General features: G+C 40.1%; 1 protein-coding gene across 8 annotated transcripts in view; it reads left to right on the top strand.

Annotated features, from left to right (window-relative positions):
• Nucleotides 1-7,659, top strand: part of ogfod1 (2-oxoglutarate and iron-dependent oxygenase domain containing 1) — a 39,210-nt gene extending 31,551 nt beyond the window's left edge. For 2 of the 8 annotated variants that reach the window (XM_041192057.1, XM_041192059.1), the window contains 4 exons: nt 927-1,237; nt 2,519-2,647; nt 5,614-5,672; nt 7,181-7,659. In XM_041192057.1, coding sequence (XP_041047991.1) covers nt 927-1,237; nt 2,519-2,647; nt 5,614-5,672; nt 7,181-7,342 — 661 coding nt within the window. In that variant the 3' untranslated portion in view covers nt 7,343-7,659. The other 6 variants (XR_005943573.1, XR_005943574.1, XR_005943575.1 and 3 more) reach the window with 6 other exon arrangements.
• Nucleotides 7,660-21,140: the final 13,481 nt, after the last annotated feature.

Below are 21,140 nucleotides of genomic sequence, written 5' to 3'. Positions count from 1 at the left end.
TGCACTACAACATGTAAATACAAAAATATTAAACCTTTTTTCAATATTCCTATCAAACCTTTTTTCATCCACATGCAAAGAAGATGCGTATTACAGGTCCTGCCAGCTGATTTATAGGGTTGTATAATGGACCTCCCTTGTTTTATTTTTTCATTCCTCACAACATTATGGATGATGAGTTCTGTACAATTGAGCACCTTTGTCTTTGCTTAGTGGCACCATGTATTGTTGCTATAACACATTGGTGCTTCTCTCCAAACACATTTTGTTACTTTACAGACCATTTGGGAAGCAAGCTCAAGCTTTTGCTTAAAGCAGTTGGGTTATGGTGGGGAAATTTTCTATCTCATCTATTACTTTTAAAATCATATCACTTTGTGAAAATGTGGCTGCACCATATCATGTTTGAGTGTCCTTTGGACCTTGCCATTTGGTCTGTGATAGTCATGTGGTATTGTAGCTAGTGTGATTAACAGGGACCAATCACATTGACAGCCATGAAAACAGTGTGTCCACTTTTGATCTTACACCAGCGTCTCTGCTCCACCCTGACTCTGCAGGCAGCCTTCCCCCTCCCAGCTTGATTCTGCCCACTCCATGCTATAGTTTGCCATGCTTGTGGTCTGACTGCTGCCTTATACCCATCCTCATTAGACCTCAACTGGAGGCCCAGCCTCAGTCTGCATCCTCTTCCCCAGTGTACTTGATACATCCTGATGTTGAGTTATATAACTGGTTCTTTAAGTACTGATACATGTGAGAAGCCCAGTTCATGTTGAAGTATATTCAGACTTCAGAGATATGACAGATCCCACTGTACCACTGAAATAAATGACAAACCTTGTCAGTATTGAGGAACCAATATCTGGTCCTTTTATTTTTCTGGTATGTAACAGGTACTGTGATATTTCTTCTTTGTTTTATAGATGCTATGATCAAGCAGAGGAAGATGGCCTCCCTGACGTTCTTGCCAAGTGTATGAAACTGTTTTGTTCTGAGGCCATGTTCCTGCTCCTATCCAATTTTACTGGCTTAAAACTGCATTTCCTCGCAACCTCGGATAATAATGATGATGAAGATGAGCAGGAGGCTGAGGTGAAGGAGTCTGATGGCCATGAACACACATGTTCTAGCACTGAAGAAAGAAACAAATCTGAATCAACAGAAGATGATGGGAGAAGAGAGGGTGATAAGGTTGGACCAAAGGAAGTTGGGATGCCAGGAAAGAGTCCCGAAAGTAAGTTTCACTGAAAACCATTCTAAAACTCTAGCAGGTGAATGATTGCTATGAGGGGTTCAGAACTGATATTTGAAGCCACTTTGGAAATGAGACCAGTAAAATCATCATCTTAATTCTCTACTCTTAGATGCCTGCATGCACAGAATTGAGTACTGTGAGTTTTAATGGATGGTTTAATTTAAGCTGATCCAGATAAGCTGTTCCAGTGACCTAAATGGATCGTGGCATGTCCCGGTGTAGTACTAAACCGTGAGTACTGATGTTTGTGAAGCAGGTGGGACCGTTGTGGACATTGAGGAAAATTTTAACCTGACCTGCCTTTTGGGAAACTGATGAAATTGAACGTAACCGTGTCCTGCCCAATATTAATCAGTGCTGAGTTTGTTACATCCAACACCTGTCCTGGAACTCCCTTCCTAACAGGACTGTGGATGTACCTACAACAGATAGACTGCAGTGATTCAAGAAGGTGGCTCACCACCACCTTCTCAATGGCAGTTAGGGATGAGCAATAAAAGCTGGCCTTGCCAGCGATGCTCACATTCCATCAAAGAATTCTTAAAAAATTTGTTCGGTAGTTTAGTTTAACATTGCTCCCAATGTTTCAGAAATTGATCATGACTAGATGAAAACATGGAGAAGTGTTTAGTAGCAATGGAGGTGATGTATGGGCATAAATGGGTAGTTCTCAAGTCAGTCTTGGCAACAAACTGAACAAAGGTTGAACAAACTACTGAGATTATGTATCACTGGTGTTGATCTCACTTTGCAGCCAGGGTAGTTGATGGAGTTGGAGGTATGCCGATGCTGGCAATAATCAAATAAGGTGACATCTATCTTAATATTGAACTGCTGGAAATTTCCCTTGGATTTGCTGTGGCAGGCACAGCAATATCTTGGGAGTTGGCCCTGGTGGTACATAGTTAAGTGTTATTGGTATAATTTAGAAACAATGCCCATGCTTCCACGTGATATGACTGAGGGAGTTGCGTGCAGGTGAAGAATGAGACAAGAAACCCAGAGCTTCCCCGCTGAGCTGGAAAATGTCACTGTAGATCGCTCATGTATATGTGAGTACCACTGACACGAGACAAAGACCAACTCACCTGCATGTTAATTGGTCAATGTTCCAGGAAAACTAAATAAAAAAGGAGATACGATCGTATAATTAAAAATACCAGGTCAAGTCAATGTTTGGTTCTTCAGATGCTCAAAAGCAATAGCTTAAAGACTGTGACGGTACTGTGAAGGTGCTTTCATCATGTTTGTTCATTTCAGATCCTACTGTTCCTGTTTGCAGAGGGGAGTTACGACACTGGAGAAATGGATACTACACACTTATTCATGATACCAATGTGGAAAATTCAGAATTTGCTCTGGACCTGCTGTTGTGCTTTGGATGTGAAGGTAGGAGCTGATGGCTTTAGTCCGACAGAAATGAATTACTTAACCCACTTGTGAAGTTGTGAGGAAAACTCTTGTAAATGTGAGGTGGAATAAAATTGGCAAAAGTAGAGATACAATGAAATAAAGAATGAGCAAAAGTCTATTCCACTACTCTTAAAGTATTGGTGATCCATGTGGGTTTTATTATATTTCAGTGGATCCATTCTGAAGAGTTGTATTTTCTTTTGGTTTGACCTGCATATTTGAATTTAGTTGAGACCAGTTGTTACCATTTGCAAACTTTGCATCTTTTATGAATCAGTTGTGTCTGTACATATTCTATATGTGAATGAACATAGTGAAACTTGGGCTGAGCCAAAAGCCCACATCAATGTACTCCTTATGGATGATGTGTTACATGAGCTCCTTGACTACTGGGTGGGAGAAAATAGCAGACTGTGTGGCTCAGGCTTTAAAACAATATTAACGTTAAGAGGAAAGTGAATATACTCAATCCAGCAGTATATTTAATGTAATTATAACCTTTATTGTTCTCTATGTCAAAGCAACAAACATCTTAACCCCTTAATATAGAACAAATATGACACAAATTTAGGACTGATGTCGGAACATCTTCCTCACGGAAAGTGATCAATGTACGTCACAGGGAAGTGGAATTGAAAACCTCTGGGATCTTTAAGAAAGAATTGAATGCTGAAATAGGAAGAATTTAGCATCAACAGAATTACCTGGAAAAACTCAGTAGGTTGTTTCTGTTTCTGTAATTCTGTTTTTGTTTTGGATTTCCAGCATCCGCAGTTTTTTTGTTTTTATCTAAGAATTTAGCATCATTGGATGGGTGAATTAAGATGGGCCAAGTGGCTACCATCACCTGTGTGATTTCTAGAATTAGTGAAAGTACAACTCATTAGGAAAGAACATCAAAAGCCAAATACTGCAGATGCTGAAAATATGAAATAGAAAAAGAAAAGGCAGGAAATATTCATCAAATCAGTTTCATCTGTGGAGAGAGATACAGTTAACATTTCAGGTCAGTGACCTTATACCTAAACTGGGAAAGGTTAGAAATGTAACAGGTTTTAAATGGGTGAAAGGGGAAAGGGTGGAAAAAGAACAACAAGGAAAGTCTGTGATAAGGTTGGAAGGCAGGAGAGATTAAATGACAAAAGAGTTGCTAGTGCAGGGCTACTCGGCCAAACTATGCAGGTTTGGATGGAGGTGGCAGAACATGTGAGCAGCTGCAGTGTGGTCAGGAAGTTCTGAGTGGTAGAGAACAGCAATGCGACATGTAAAAAAACAAAAGATGTGTCTGGAGGAGGTGTGAATGATGAACAGCTGCTGTGCAAAAGAAAAAGAAAAATGAGAGTAAAACCAAAACCTGCCAAGTGAAAGGAAACAAAATGGGAATAGAAATTACCATGGACATACATTTCTCCCATGTTCAGCAGCATGTGTCCTCAGGCTCTTCTGTGGGCATGTCTGCTGGTGGTTGCAGACCTGGAGGCGTCATCTGGGTGTCAAGCTACACTCACTTGGTCAGGACAAAGAAGGTCATAAAATCTCTTGTGATATTGCACCCAGGTCTTCCTGATGACACTGCGGCTGGTCACGTCTTCTGCCACCTCCAGAAGGCATGCTTAATTTGGCCTTCTCCTCCTCCCCTCCAGGAATAAGAAGCCTCGCCTTTTGTGTACAGCTTTCAGCATGATCTCCAGGGCAGTATTGCAAAAACCTGGGACAGCCCTGCCACGAGTGCCAGGCCTCTACCTCGCCTCCTGCTGACTTCAGCCTTCCATTGAGCTGCCACAGTGATGGCTGCTGTCATGCCTTTAAATTGGGTCTGCATTTTAGTCTCCTGCCTCCTTCTGCCTCCCACCACTAATTGGCCACTAAACCCATCCTCTAGCCAATTAGAGCCAACTTTGGGGAATACTGGGACTCTGGACTGCTTCATTGTCAGAATGTAGTTCAGACTCACAAATGTTTTAGATGTCAGGGTGCTGTTGAAAAATCATGCCCAAAATATTTGTTCAACACCTCTGCCATTTTCTCATTCCCCATGATTTTTCCTGCCTCAGCCTCCAAGGGACCAGCGTTTACATTAGTTACTCACCTTTTTGTATACATTATAAAAGCCCTTAGAACCTGCATTTATGTGAATAGTTTACTCTCATTCTACTTTTCCATGTTTTGTCAACATTTTGGTCAAACTTTGCTGGTTTCTAAAACACTCCAGTCCTTAGGTTTATTACTATTCTTTGCAATGTTATAAGCTTTTCCTTTAAACCTGATATTATCCTTCACTTCCTTAGTATGTTGCGGATGGATCTTTCTTGCTGTGTTTTTGTTTTTTATGGAATGTATTTTTGTTGAATGTTTATAGTTGTTTCTTTAAATATTTCCCACTGTTTATTTGCTGCTATACCTTTTAATCTATTTACTCAATCAACCTTACTTCCCTCATTTTTATGAATTTGACTTTGTTTAAATTTAAGATTCTTGTTTGGAACTGGAGAATGGCACTTTCAAACCTAATATGAATTCAATTTTATTATGATCACTTTTTTCCAGAGGATCTTTTCCTGTGAGATTACTAATTAAGCCTGCTTTATTACACAATACTAGATCTAAAATAACTTTATCCCTAGTTGGTTCCACAATATATTGTTCCAGGAAACTGTTTTGCATTAGATTTAAATTGACTGCCACTGCATTAAGTGGATGATTTGCATAGTTGTGCTGTGGTTAGTAATGGAGAACAGTCTATTATAAGGAGGGGTGAATAATTCTCAAGAGCCTGCCTTGTCTTTGTGAAACTAGTATCCTGTCTAATAATCATGGGATGCAGCTGTTTGAAATCCCAATGGTTGACCTGCTATTGTATGGAGGAGGAAAATATGGCATCAGAAGTCATCAGAAAGGGAGTTGATTAGGAATGTCAATATGTATCTTTTCCTCTGTTTCAGGCTGGAGTGATGAATTTGGTGGTGTTACTTCATATATTGCTAAGGGAGAAGATGAAGAGGTATGCTCTAAGCTTATTCAGGTGCAATCCAGTAAAGAAAGAAGAAAAAAGAACATGCATTTATATAGCACTTTTCATGACCTCTGGACACGCTAAAGCACTTTACAGGCAATGAAGTACTTTTTAAAGGTAGTTGTAGGAAATTCGGCAGCCAATTTGTACACAGAAACTCCCTCAAACAGCAGTGATAATAGCCAGAAATCAGATTTGGCAATTTTGGTTGAGGGATAAATATTGACTGGGACACCAGGGAGAAATCCCTTGATGTTTTTCAAAATCATGCAATGGAATCTTTAACGCCTATCTGAGAAGGTACTTGTGCACATCGGAAAGACAGCCCCTCCGATGATATAGCAGTCCTTCAGTATTGCACTGACGTTCCTGCCTGGAGTACCTCCAAGTGTCAGGTGCAACTTGAAGAAGGTTAAGTGGTGACCTCAATGAGGATATATGAAGTGTTGAATGCTAAAGAAACCCATAATGCTAGTCCAAGGTAAGTCAGGGCAGTGGGATCAGACAGTGTCATTTTAAATGAGTAAAAAGTATATTTAAAGCAGGTAGGAAGAAAAAGCCTTGATCAAAAAATGATAAATATTTAGAATAATTTGCCATACAATGACCATAAAGACATTGAGACATTCAAAATGCAGTTGAATGCTAACTTGGGTGATTTGGAACCCCAGAAGTATGAGCTTTAAGGGCCATGTGTTCTTTTCTCATCTTTCTCTGCTCTTATGTTAGATTGTAATAGACAATAAATTAATAATCTCAAGCAGTCTGGTAACCCAAGTGGATACCACTTACTTTCAGTCAGAAACTTATGATTTTGATGTGCAGAAATGCCCAACATTGTAATTTACTTAATTCATTTTAATGAGCCTCATCCAATAACAGCAGGCATTCCAAAAACAAACTTATGTGCAGCCATGGAATTCTGCATATTGACAGATTAAAGCTGCCAATTTCCCCATTTGAGTTTGGGTTTGCAAGGCAGCAATCAGTGAATAGTACTGACAGTGACCACTAGCAACATACCCATTCTTCCCAAGTGGAGAATTTGGACTTGCATGAAGATCCTGAAATGTTTTGCAATATTAATGGTACAATAAGCTTTGGGGGAGGAAGGGTGGTGCCCTTAAATGCACCAAATCCCTAATTGGTGCCTGCAGTGTTGTGGAAAGATTCCATAGATTCCATACATTGAAGCTTTAGCCAACTCACTGAGACAGGGGCCATGTCACCCTGAGGAGATATTAAATGAAGGTCTAGTACTCCAATAAGAGAACGGAGCAAAATGTAGATAGTGAATCACCCAGGATGTCCTCAGTTTACATACCAGCAAGGTATTAACTCTCAGCAAAACACCCGAGGCCTGGGAGTTGTCATATGCCTCCCATCTTGACCAAAGACAAAGTGTAAGTATGGAGTTTAGGAGAGGAGGATAAGAAGAAATGAAGTGTTAACTCATTATAATAAAAACGTTTTTAACAGCTTGTGTTGCATTTCAGTTACTTACCCTTTGCCCAGAAGACAACTCCTTGGCCTTGATCTACCGAGATAAAGAAACACTGAAGTTTGTGAAACACATTAACCAGCGAAGCATCAGTCAGTATAAGAAGACGCATGAGAGAAATGGGTTCTGGGACTTTTCCTTTGTGTATTATGAGTGATGGCACATCTGCCTTCTGTAACTAGATCTTTGCACCTGATGTGGGATAAAACATCAAAATGCCGAATGACATGCTCTTACTGATGAAGAGGCTTTTGTAGTATGTGCACTTCTAAGATCTGATATACGATTGTGGCAGTTAGATCACCACTGTACTTAGCCTGGGCTGTTATTGGGTTTGCCAGATGTTTGTATGTTTGAAGAAAGACTTATTTGGCCTGGGAGAGATTGGTGTTAAAGTCTCAATTGCCATAACAGTCTGCTATAAATAGTAATCAAAATATTTTAGTTTTTGAATTAAAAACATTTATGCAATAATTGCGAATCAAACCTTCAATTTCTTTTATCTCTTTGCATTTGGCCTCTCTTCACAATCATCTGTCTTGCTTGTATGTTGTAAGTTTCTCATGGTGGTGGCCTCTAAATTTCAAGCATTTCATAGACTCAACGTGGCAGTAAGGTTATTGCCTTTTGCAGCAGGTGTAGTGATGCTCCTTTTAATGTTTCTTTACTTTTGTAATGATGTAATCTTATGATTTTTTTGATGTATTTTCTGTTGGTGTGCCTTCCAATTTATATTGTTTTCTCTCTATCTCCGAATTTCTGCTATGTACCAGTCCTTGGCTGAGACAGTGAGTAGGTGACCTATTGCTAGTCCTCTGCCAATTTTGCTTAGAAGTGGGCTGCAGGAAGTGATGTGAGTAGTCAAGGCAACAACTGCTTCTTTGATTTATTCTACATCCAATATTAGGCATTCATTAGCGTGAAGTTGCAGGAAAGATAATTGATGTGGAAAATATAAGTAAGTATAAGCAAGAGGAACTGTTGTTCTGATATTGGGAATTCAGATAAATTGTCTGCATTGAACCATGCCACAGAAAAGAAATTGCCTGTCCGAGGATGCTTGTTGCTGAATAGAAAAAGTATTTCACTCATTCCTCACTTGCATCCATTAGAGTAATGTATTTAATAGATTATCTAACTATATGCTGTGGAAACTAGGTCGATATAGAACACAGTATTTCAGGCAGCAATGTTCTGAGCAGAGAATGAGGTTGGTAAGGATTCAGGTAAGGAGGTAACATACAAGAAGCATGTTAGCTTTTATTGTAAGGGGGTTGGAGTATAAGAGTAAGAAAGTCTTGCTGCAGTGATACAGGACGGAGATTAAGTGCAGTTGTAAAGTTGGGAAAAAAGAGAAAAGAAAATTATTCAGACATGTCCCCTCATGTGACAGTGTCACATGAGCTGGGACATGTTTATGAATTTTGATAAATTTTATTTAATTAATAAAACCTTCATGAAACCTCATCCCTCCCGTGAATGAGGTTTCATGAAAAATATGAAGGCCGCCTGGGCTCTTTGACTGCCTGCCAACTTTAAGATTGGACGGGCAGCCCTGACAATGACATTAATTAGTTTATTAATGGCCTTAACAGGCCTTTGACAGGTTGGTGGGTGCGCAGCCGACTCCGGTGTGTGCCCGCCGAACGAAAAATTGGATGCACGCCCGACATCGCCGCGTGTCATTTTACGTGCGGGCCCTGCACGCCGAACAGAAAATTCTGGTCCTTATTTCCAGTGTTGAACAGAAGTGAAAACTGGCGAATGTAGGCATTTTGCCCTAACAATTGCTCATTTTCATAAGGGACCATTCAGAGTGGAAGATGAAGGAAGGCAAGTGGTCCATTATTGTATGATTTTCTCCTAACCACTCACTTCCACCAATCAATAAAAGTTACTTAATAAAAGAGAAAATTGCGTGATTTAAGGGAGGACATTTTTCCCAGTCCAGAAGTTCATGCTGAAAAGGCGATTGACCTAAAGCTGCAGGCCAAGACAAAGTTGATGAGACTTTTTTTTCTATAATTAATACTTGGGCGAAAGGAATGAACAGAATTTGCTTTTGGGGTTTGTGTTAATGGGAATTCAAACCGATGCTGTTTACATTTTGAGGTTAGTTAGCAACAGAGAGATTGTGGTTGTTGAGTATCTCATGATAAGTTTGGAGGGTGACATGTGAGCTATCAAGGATTCTCAATGTGTCCAGGAGCAGCCTAACTTTGTACTAAGTTTTGTAAATTTGAGTTACTGGATCTTTTGATCTTTGTGCTGGGAGAATAATTGGCTCTGTTCCACACAGTATTTGGGAAGAAAGCAGTGGATTATACCTGAAAATAAATGTCCAAGAGGCAAGTGAGAAAGCAGGGAACAGAGAAGTGGGAGATCATCCTCAGCTAGTAATTTCTGAACATGTATTAGACTAAGATAATGCATAAGATAATTTGTTGACTTTGTTTGGAACATAGGATGGCTTGTTGGATAAAGTTGGGGTTTGGAATGGTGGTGTTGCAGTAGCTTTTATTTCTGTATTGTGGCCAAGAGGCATTGTGTCGATGACAGGGAAGATAGGGTGTGGATGATTGTGGAATGTTGAATTTTGGATTGCATTCACTGGTGCTACAGTGCGAGGTGATCGTTCGTGGCCTGGATGGAAAGGAAATGTATTGGTCACCTCCTCCCTTCATCCTGCTCTTCTTCTTCCTCAGTCACTTGCCTGAAACCTGGTGGCAAGAGTTGTGCACTCATGATGGCAAGGTTGTGTAGGATACTGCAGACCACCACAAATCATGATATGTTCTGACAAGTACTGCAGGGCTCCTTAGGAGTGGTGTAGGGGCTTGGAGGCAGTAGAAGCATTTCATGAGTGGTCTATTCAATGATGTTTCTATGGCAGTCTGGCTCTCTTTCTATGTCTACTGTTCCTGTGTGGTTGGGTTGCACAACTAAAGCCAGGTGGTCAGTGGATTTTCCTTGTCGGCCATTAGTTACCCTCTAGTTTGATGTGGTGGCCCAAGTATCCACTTGCTTCTCATTGGCCCAAAAGAATGCTATCTACTCCCTTCTTCTGGCATAAAGAATGTAAGTTATCTCCCTCATGCAGCATTGTAGGGTAAACTGGGACACGTTAGAGATATCACTTGCTCTAGCCTGGAAGAATCCTGATGCCATGGACATCTTCAAAGCCACTGGTAGCACCTTCATTGCCCACTTTGAGGTTTCAAGTCTGCCTGAACAATGCAACTGATTCAGTGAGCACCTCCTTTGTAAAATTGAGACATTGCACACACTATCCTTCAGTGAGGTTGAGATAAGAGAAGTGTTCTCTGAAGACTCCAGGTGTTGAGCACTTCTCCTACTCCTGTTTCTTTGAGCAGCTTGTTCTCCTCTGTCATTTCTGCTTATTCTCCCTGTCATGTTGGGAGCAAGTCATCTGAACAGAACCCTTGAAGTGAGAATCAAGGCCTTCACCCTTTGCCACACCACTCTCTGTAGACCTCACCAACTTTAAGCAACACTACAAACCACCAAAAACTACTACAAACTCAGTAGCAACCTGCAGAAATTGATCAATAACTAACCTGAAAATAGGTGATAACTCCTTTAAAGAGTGCTGGTAGGGGGTCTTTCCTATTGCTAAATACATTCCATTGTAAGAGTGGGCATTAGATGGCGCTTTGAGGTCAAAGATGATGTTACACGCTGATTGATGTTAGGACCTGCGTACTCTGCTTCTGGTGCATGATCTGAAAGTCTGCGCTAATGCTAATACCAAAACGGACAGGGGCTGCGCTGGATGTGCACACATGTGATGTGAGCAAAAGGGCACCTGTAGCGCTGAAAAAAGCAGACATTTTAGAGCCGAATTTTGCAGCCGCTGACTTTTGGATGAGACGTTAAAAATGAAACTCCATCCACCTCTTCAGGTAGACATAAAGAATCCCAGTGCACTATTCAAAAAGTTAAAGATGGAATGGGGGTGTTTTCCAGATGTCGTCAACATTTGGTGGCAAAGTGGTATTGTCACTGGACTAGTTATCCAGAGACCCAGGGTAATGCTCTGGGGACCGGGGTTCAAATCCCACCATGACAGATAGTGGAATTTGAATTCCATGAAAAATCTGGAATTAAAAGTCTAATGATGACCATGAAACCATTGTCGATTGTCATAAAAACCCATCTGGTTCACAAATGTCCTTTAGGGGAAAAAAATCTGTCCTTATCTGATATGGCCTACATGTGACTCCAGACCCACAGCAATGTGGTTGACTCTAAAATGCCCTCTGAACAAGGTCAATTAGGGATGGGCAATAAAGGCTGGCCGAGCCAGCGACACCCATGTCCCACAAACAAAAAACATTTATCTCTCTGCCAACCAAAATCACCGAAGATAGATTATGTAGTAATTTACTGTTTGTAAGACAACAGTAAATACACTTCAAAAAGGAACTAATTATAAAATGTTTTGAGATGCCTTGAGGATGCTAAAGTGGTGTAAACATGCACACTTTTTGATGTTAGGAAATTCTTCACATAAAGAATGGTATGGATAATATATGCTGAAACGTTAGATTGAGTTAAGAAGCAGTTGGTTGGTTTGATTGGAGGATCATAGTATCTTTTTGGATGGTTAAGCAAAGATGGGCCAGCTAATTTTTTTATTTGTACGTAGCTTGTGAATAAGATTCATTTCTCTTAGGGCACCATTTTATGCCATGATGCAGCAACCTTAGTCTGTTAGTGTGGCTAAATTCCACTAGGGACAAATTTTGGGCAGTTTTTGCTTTGAAGTAGGAGTTGAGTTATAATTGCACCAATTAATTTTACAAGTGATCCTTATAATTAAGATGATACCATATTTACCCCATCAACTTGTGCAGGTTAGAGAGCATACTTAAAAGTTAAAGCCCATTCTTAAAACTATTGTACGATTTATTTCCTCTTTTTTATTATAACTTTAATGGAAAACCCCTCTGCTTCAAATTGAGACTGTGCTGAGAGACTATAACATGTGAGATGATATGTTGGGTATTGTACTTCCTGTTCATTGTTATCTCCCAGAACTTGGTTTTGATCGATTTGGAGAGGAACTTCACATTGTTTTGTTGTTGCCTGAATTGGCCAACACAACAGGCAGAAATTCATAGGTACATTACTGAACAAAGAGGGTTGATAGCGAATTGACAAGCGCATGTTACATCTCCCCAATGTTTTATTCCCATTGATATCACTCGTTTAGCGTTATTGCCAAAATCACTCCCAGTCGATCTAAAGTATTGTTGCGAACTATTAGAACAAACTGCAACTCTCTCCACAGATGCTACTAGACTTGAGTTTTTCCAGCATTTTCTGTTTTTTGTTTCAGATTTCCAGCATCTGTAGTATTTTGCTTTTACCCTGTATTAACTGGCCATTTTGTTTTAAACTCACGGGCCGCACGTACAGAATCAGATTAGCAAACACCGAAATTCGAGGACTACACATGAGAGAAATGTGTCCCTAAATGAAGTTATAAAAATTATTAGAAGGCGTGTTAGTTCTGTGGCTGTTATTTCAGGAGCGATCTTCAACAGGACACATCTCCCCATGGAGAGAGTGTTACAAGGACTCCTCTGCCACATCTGGCCCGCTGGCTCTTCCTCTGGTCCGAGTGAAATACCCATTAGATTAATCCCAAATCTAGATAACAAACTCTTCTATCCCTGTAAAGTAATAGTATTTAAATGTTAAAACTTATTCAACTTCGTGTCAAATGTATGTTCTTGCCAAGTTGTTAACAGACAATTCAGTGGGTTTAAACCCAACCATTCACTTCAACCTTGATGCGCATGAATGAATAGATGCGCCAACTAATAACTGGGTAAGAAAATTCAAGGTCTGATTCTGAGATGAATCTTTATTTGTCGTTTGAATCAGAGATTAGCCTTGGGATTTAATTTGTGATGCACATTGTCTCTTAGAATTTATGACCTGAGCTAACAACCAGCATTTCTGAATTCCATTATAAATTGGAATGTTTGGTGTAGTTTAAAAATGCTGTCACTAGCCTGAAGTTAGATGGCTCTTCATCCACCTGCCGTCGTAAATGCAGAGTGCAACGACTTTTATCTAGTCGTTTTCTTCAACATTCCAAATGTTTTGAACTTACGATAAAACAGGAAAGATAGAGAATGACAACTTCAGTTTCTACCCAACGACTCGCCTTTAGCCCACAGCACCAAGCTATTGTTTAGTTATTGCTTCATATTGCTAAATGCAAATTATTTACAGCATAGATATACTGGAAAATGGAGTTTACAAATGGCTTATCTGGTCGTTGTTAAGAACCTAAGATAAGGTAAGAAGTAGGAGCTGGGGGAGGCTATTTGACCCTTCCAGCCTGCACCGCCTTTCAGCTAGATCTTGACTGACATTTTACGCCAACTTCACGCACTGTTCCAATATCCCTTCCATTCCTGTCTCAATATCGCTTCCATCCCGGTCCCAATATCGCTTCCGTCCCGGTCCCAATATCGCTTCCGTCCCGGTCCCAATATCGCTTCCGTCCCGGTCCCAATATCGCTTCCGTCCCGGTCCCAATATCGCTTCCGTCCCGGTCCCAATATCGCTTCCGTCCCGGTCCCAATATCGCTTCCGTCCCGGTCCCAATATCCCTTCCGTCCCGGTCCCAATATCCCTTCCGTCCCGGTCCCAATATCCCTTCCGTCCCGGTCCCAATATCCCTTCCGTCCCGGTCCCAATATCCCTTCCGTCCCGGTCCCAATATCCCTTCATTCCCCAAGTACCCAATCTATTGATCCCTGTATTAATATAATCAATGACTGAGTGTCCACCGCCCTCTGGGGTAGATAATTCCAAAGATTCACAATCCTTTGAGTGAAGAAATTTCTCCCCATTTCAGTCTTAAAATGGTCGACCTTTATTTTAAGACTGCCACCCCTTGATCTAGATTCCCCAGGCAGGGGAAACTCTTTCTACCCTATCAAGCCTCTTTTGAAATTATTTTACAGGTTTCAATTAGATCAACTCACATTCTTCTAAACTCTAGGAAACATTGGGCAAGCCTACTCAGCCTCTCCTCATAGGACAATTCCCTCATCTTTTTCTGAACCCCTGTGGCACTCCCTCCAGGGCAAGTAGCTCCTTCTTTAAGTATAGGCACCAAAACGGCACATAATACTCCAGGTGTGTCTCACCAATGCCCTGTATAATTGTAGTAAGACTTCTTTTACTATTATACTCTAGTCCCTTTGCCACAAAACTTAACATATCATTGGCCTTCCTAATTGCTTGCTGCACTCGTGTGTTAACTTTGTGATTCTTGTACAAGAACACCCATGTCCCCCTGAAATGAAACATCTTCCCAGCCTCTCACCATTCAAAAAAATATTCTGCTTTTCTTTTTTTTTTACCAAAGTGGGCAACTTCACCTTCACCATATTATATTTCATCTGCCTTGCTCTTGTCCACTCACCCAACTTGTCTATGTTTCTCTGCAGTCTCTTTGCATTCTCTTCGTGGTTTACTTCTCCATCTAACTTTGTATCATAAGCAAGTTTGACTACGTTGCACTCACTCCCCTTATCTAAGTTACCAATATAGATTGTAAGTAGCTGAGATCTAAATATTGATCCTTGTGGCACCCTGCTAACTGCAGCCTGTCAAACTAAAAATGTCCTACTCTTTTTTGGTTTCTCTCCAACTATGATTATATTACCACAAATCCTATGAGTCCTAATTTTGTTTAATAACCTCCTGTGCACCACCTTGTTGAATGCTTTTCGAAAGTCTAAATACAATATCTACCCTTTATCCATTTCCTAGTCACATCCTCAAAAACTCTTAACAGATTTATTAAACATAAGGTTCCTTTCCCAAATGCACGTTGACTCTGCTTAATCATATTATGATTTTCTAAGTGCCCTGTTACCATGCCCCAAACAGTAGATTCTCCATTCTGCCTGCTAATGATGTTAGAATATCTGGCTCACGATCCCCAGCTATATCTCTTTCTCATTTATCAAATAGTTGGGTTTATGTTTGCTACCTTCCGAATTGTTTTAAAATCTAAGGAATTCTGGATGATCAAAATTCATCCATTATCACTTGCAGCTCCCTCCATTAAAACCCAGGATGCAGGTCCAGGGATTTGTCACCTTAGTCCCATTAATTTCTCCAGCACTATTTTTCTACTCATACTGATTTTCATGTTCCTCATTTTTGCTAGACATTTGGTAGGTCATTATTTGCAGAATATTTTTTGCACCATGAAGCAGATACAAAATATCTGTGTAATGTCTCTACTATTTCCTTATTCCCCATTATAATTTCACTTTTCTCTGCCTCTTATGGGCCCACATTTACTTTAACTAATTTCTTTCAATTTATATATATATAGAAAAAAACCACAATCGGTTTTTATGAATTTAGTCATAGAGTTATACAGCACAGAAACAGGTCCTTCGGCCCATCATGTCTCTGCTGGCCAGCAATCACCTATCTATTCTAATCTCTCTTCCCAGCACTTGGCCCATAGCCCTGTACACTATGGCATTTTGAGTGCTCAAATCCCCTCGAAACCTTCTGCCCCTTGCCTTAAATCTATGTCCCCTAGTTATTGACAACTCTGCTAAGAGGAAAAGCTTTTTCCTTTCTACCTTTTCTATGCCTCCCATAATGTTCCCCCCCTCAGCCTTCTCTGCTTTAAGGAAAACAACCCTAGCTGATCCAGTCTCTCTTCATAGTTGAAACGCTCCTGCCCAGGCAACATCCTGGTGAACCTCCTCTGCACCCTTTCCAGTGCAATCACATCCTTCCTATTGGTGTGGCCAGAACTGCACACGGTACTCTAACTAGTGTTTAATACAACTCCAATATAAGCTCCCTGCTCTTATATTCTATGCCTTGGCTAATAAAGGCAAGTATCCCATATGCCTTCTTAACCACCTTATCTATCTGTGCTGCTGCCTTTAGGGATCTATCGACATGTACACCAAGATCTGTCTGATCCTCTCTAATTCCTAGGGTCCTACCATTCATTGTGTATTCCCTTGCCATGTTAATCCTCCCAAAATGCATCACCTTACACTTCTCTGGATTAAATTCCATTTGCCACTGTTCTGACTATGTTACCAGCCCATCTATATTCTCCTGTGATCTAAGTCTTTCCTCCTCACTATTTACAACACCACCAATTTTTGTGTCAGCTGTGAGCTTACTGATCATGCCTCCTATATTCATGTCTAAATCATTAATGCACACTACAAACAACGAGGGTCCCAGTACCAATTCCTGCAGTACACCACTTGTCACAGGTTTCCAATCCCAAAAACAACCATCGACCAACACCCTCTGCCTCCTGCCACTAAGCCAATTTTGGATCCAATTTGTCAAATTGACTGGATCCCATGGGCTCTTAACCTCCTTGACCATTATCCCATGCGGGACCTTGTCAAAAGCATTACTAAAGTCCATGTAGACGACAGCAACTGCACTACCGTCAACTACACAACTAGTCACCTCCTTGAAAAATTTAATCAAATTTGTTAGACTCTTTTTTTCTTCGTCTCTTTTAACAATTTCTTGGTCCTCCTTTTCTGAATATTAATACTTTTCCAATTCTCAGGCTTACTGCTCATTTGCAACATTGTAACTTTCTTCCTTTGATCTTTTCTTATCCTTAACTCCTCTTGTTAACCATGGTTGAAACACTTTTTCTTTGGTTTTTTTTGTGTCTTAAAGGAATTTATAATTGTTGCAAACCATGTCTTAATACTTGAAATGTTTGTCCCCTGTGATAACTTTTAATGTAGTTTCCCAATTTATCTTAGTCTACATAGTTTATTTTAAAATTTAAGACCCTAGTTTCAGGTTTAAGCAAATCATTTTCAAACTCAATATAAAATTCTATTATTTTATGGCCACTCTTCCCCAAAGGTCCATATAAGTCTATTAATCAACTAATTCTCATTGCACAATATTAAATCCAAAATTGCCTGTTCCCTGGTTGGCTCCTTACCATACTGATTTATATAACTATCTTCTATACATTGCATGAACTTCCCCCCTCCACACAATTACTGCAAGTTTGGTTTGCACAGCCTAAATGAAGATTACTGTCCCGCTGACTACTGTATTATCTTTATATTATGCACCTCTAATTTCCTAATTTATACTCTGCCCTACACTACAACTAAAGCTAGGTGGCCTATAAACAACTCCTACAAATGTTTCTGTGCCTTGCTATTTCTTAGCTCCCCTTCCTCCTTTAGGTACCGTGCCCATGGAGATCATGGGCTTTCATTGCATTGCTCGATCATTATGTTTGGCAAAGCATTGCAGTAGTTTGCTGTTGCCTTATGCAGTATGACTGACCAGGAAACTCTCCAGCTCTTTCTGCCTGCCATCAGGCATATTGGAAGAATTTACAGGTTGGTAGTCAACTTCTTTGGCCACATCATGGACACACCTTCCATGTTCTTAGCTCCAACCTAATTGATTCTACTTCTTGATTTTCTGAGCTAAGGTCCATTTTTTCTCCACTGACTTCACCCCATTCTTTATTGTCAGGGCTATCCTCCTCCTTTTCTATTTTGCCTATGTCTTCTAAAAGTTAAGTATCATGAATATTTTGTTGAAAACCATGATCACTTTGGAACCACATCCCTGTAACAGCTATTAGGTCAAACCTAGGAACTTCCCACTGTTTTTCCTGCCCTCTTTCTTAAACCTTTCACATCCAATCAAAAATGTTTATTCCCTGGTTCTAGGCTGAATTATTATAATTTCATAGACTTGTTTTAACTGTAGATTAGTACATTCTGATTTAGGTTGGGTTTGAATTCAAGCAGCACTTCAAAGACTTAGGTACATTGTCTGAAATTCAGTGCAATCCAGATGGAACATTAAGCCAAGTACATGACTACCCACTCGGGTGCAAGTATAAAATCTCATGGTACTATTAAAAAAAAAAGAGCAGGTGTGTTATCCCAGTGTCCTAGTCAACACACATCCCACAAGGAAAATCATCAAAAAACTGATCTCATTGTTTATCACAGAAACACAGAGTTGTTACAGTGCAAAAGGAGGCCATTTGGCCCTTCATGTCTGCAATGGCTCTCTGAATGAGCATTATGACTCAGCATCATTATTCTCCCTTTTCTCCATAACCCTGCACATTGTTTCTATTTAAATAATCATCTAATGCCCTCCTGAATGCCTTAATTGAACCTGCCTCTACCACACTTCCTTCCAGTGCATTCCAGACCTGTGTGAAAAAGTTATTTCTCACATTGTATTTGCTTCTTTTGCAAATCATTTTAAATCTGTGCCCCATTGTTCTTGATCATTATATGAGTGGTAACAGTTTCTCCCTATCTACTCTGTCCACCCATCTCACGATTTTGAACACCTCTATCAAATCTCCTCTTAGCCTTCTTATTTTCTCCTCTCCCCTTTATAGGAACTTGCTGTGGCCAAGTAGGTTGCTGTGCATTTTGTTGGCCGCAAAGTGCTTTGGAGCATTGTAAAAAAGGCTATGTAAAAGGAAGTTCAACTTTGACAGTGATGTACATCTCATCTGACAAGGGGAAACAATCAGATGGAACTATTTTCATGGTTTGGCTCCTGACAATATGTAACATCACAGCATCTTTCTGAGATTTTAAAAGAAAAAATGCTCATTGAGGTTAATGCTGCCAATGCAAATCTTCCCATTTAGACACCCAGTGTTAGCCCTCTGTCCCTCCGTTTGGGAGGGTGCACCTCCCAGATCAGGTGTAGCATAGCAAAATGTAGTTTCACTTAGGCAATGGAAGTTAAAGTTTCATCTTTTGCCCTGCTTTGAGGCCATTTGTCACCAGTTTTTGAAGGTGTTTAAATGAAAATGAATTTAAATGTTTGCATTTTAATTATGCATGCATGTCCCTGGACACAATGATATGAAGCAGAAAGATAAAATTAATATGAGAATATAAAAATTCAGAAAAAACAGCCTTATTTCTATTTTACATGTTAAAATATCTGCCAGAACACATTGAGAGGAATGAAAATTACTATGGTCTTTGTGTTGCACCATGTAAACATGGTCATAAAGATTTCCTGTGAATGGAAATTCTAGTGAAATTGGAAAGAATACATTTAGAATTTTACTATAAACTTTAACCAAGAGAGCTCTTTCCTCTTAAAGGAGAATCGATAATTAGAGATTGTGTTTCACAATAAGAGGTTGTCCATTTAGGACGAAGATGAGGAGGAATTTCTTCTCTCAAAGTCGTGAATCTTTGGAATTCCCTGCATCAGACAGCTGTGGAAGCTAAGTCATATTCAAGGCTGAGACAGACAAATTTATGAACTATAGGGATGTCAAGGAAATAAGGAGCAGGCTGGAAAGTGGAATTGAATCAGAGCAACCATTGTTTTATTTAATGGCAGAGCAGCCTGAGGGATCATCTGGTGGTCTCCTGCTCCTATCTGTAATGTTAAGCCTTGAAGCTGTACTGTGCGATAGTGTGTAAATAATTTAATGTATTTATATGAAATTGACCCACCTGAATATACTTAAAATGTTGCTGCACAGAGCAACCAGCAATTTTCCTCATCCATGACCTTGTAACAGCTAAATCTCTGTGTTTAAAGAAGATTGCATTGTCACCTTTTAAGGAAGGCTTGATGAACAAATGAAGAAGGGAATAGAAAGATATTAGGTAGGATGGGAAGTGGGTTGCTTTGTGTATAAACACCAGCATAGACTAGCTTGGCCGAATGGCTTGTTTCTGTGCTGTAGATTGTGATGCTGGGTCTTCTACTGAAATTGGCAATTATTCTTGTTGAAACAGTGTTCTGGAAAAAAGTCATAATTAGTTTAAAATTTTTCTTGATCCCAGCTAATACAAATTGTATCCCTATATTCCCCCCTAACAGTGAACATGATGAACCAGAGCCAGACATTTTTTTAATTCAATTATAGGATGTGAGCACCACATTTATTGCCCATCCCTAATTACCCTTGGGTGGGTGGTGATGAGCCGCATTCTTGAAATCAGCAGGTTTTCTAGGCTATACCAGAATACAGAATAGATGGTTCCTTTACACTGGGCCTTGAGTCACATATGGACTAGCCTGAGTAAGGATGACAAATTGCTTTTCATGAAGGACATTAGTGAACTAGATGGGTTTTTATGACAATCCAGGAGTTACATAATCACCATCATTGATTCTAGATTTAATTAATTAAATGAATTTAAGTTTTCCAACTTCTGTGGTGGTATTTCAAATTTTGTGTCTGGATCATTAGTCCATGCTTATGGGTTGCTTCTCCACTATACGACCATTGTTCATTGTCCCAGCCTGCTGCTTTGTACCATTGAAGTACAGATCTCAGATGATGTGTGCTGAGGGCCACAAGACACCAATAACATGGCAATTTGTGGATGGTAATTATGAAAGATTAAAATTAGAGCGAGAGTAACTGAGAAAAATGGTTGTCTCACTATCCCACCAATTGTTTTCAAGTCACCAGAAAGCTACTTGTTAGTGGAGGTCAGTTGATGATGGTCCTTCATAAGTTTTAGTGTGTAATCAGACTCTGCCTTCCACGTTTCACAGTGACATGAGCAAGCAGGGATAACTTGCTGACCAGCAGCTTCACTGTTTGATGCACACTAATTCTTGTTGGACAAAGGGGTCTCAGAGCAGATAACCTGATACGTAAAAGATAGAATGCATTCCCATTGGCAGTAACCTCATGTTTTTCCTACCTTTCTCCTCCCTCCTCTTCTAAGAGACAGACATCTACCACATCACCAGTACCTCATCGACACGTACGTTTAGACACTGACTGTCAACAATTATTTAACCCACAGGAGATGGGCAACTTAATCTGTCCTCTCAGGTGGTCGTGAAAGATTCCCTGACACTTTTGAAAGAAGAGCAGGGTAGATCTCCCAATGTCCTGACCA

The sequence above is a fragment of the Carcharodon carcharias genome, chromosome 7 (assembly GCF_017639515.1).
Source record: "Carcharodon carcharias isolate sCarCar2 chromosome 7, sCarCar2.pri, whole genome shotgun sequence".
In the NCBI taxonomy this organism is placed as follows: domain Eukaryota; kingdom Metazoa; phylum Chordata; class Chondrichthyes; order Lamniformes; family Lamnidae; genus Carcharodon; species Carcharodon carcharias.
The sequence above is the reverse complement of the archived record's forward strand: the minus strand, read 5'-3'. Positions and strand labels throughout refer to the sequence as shown.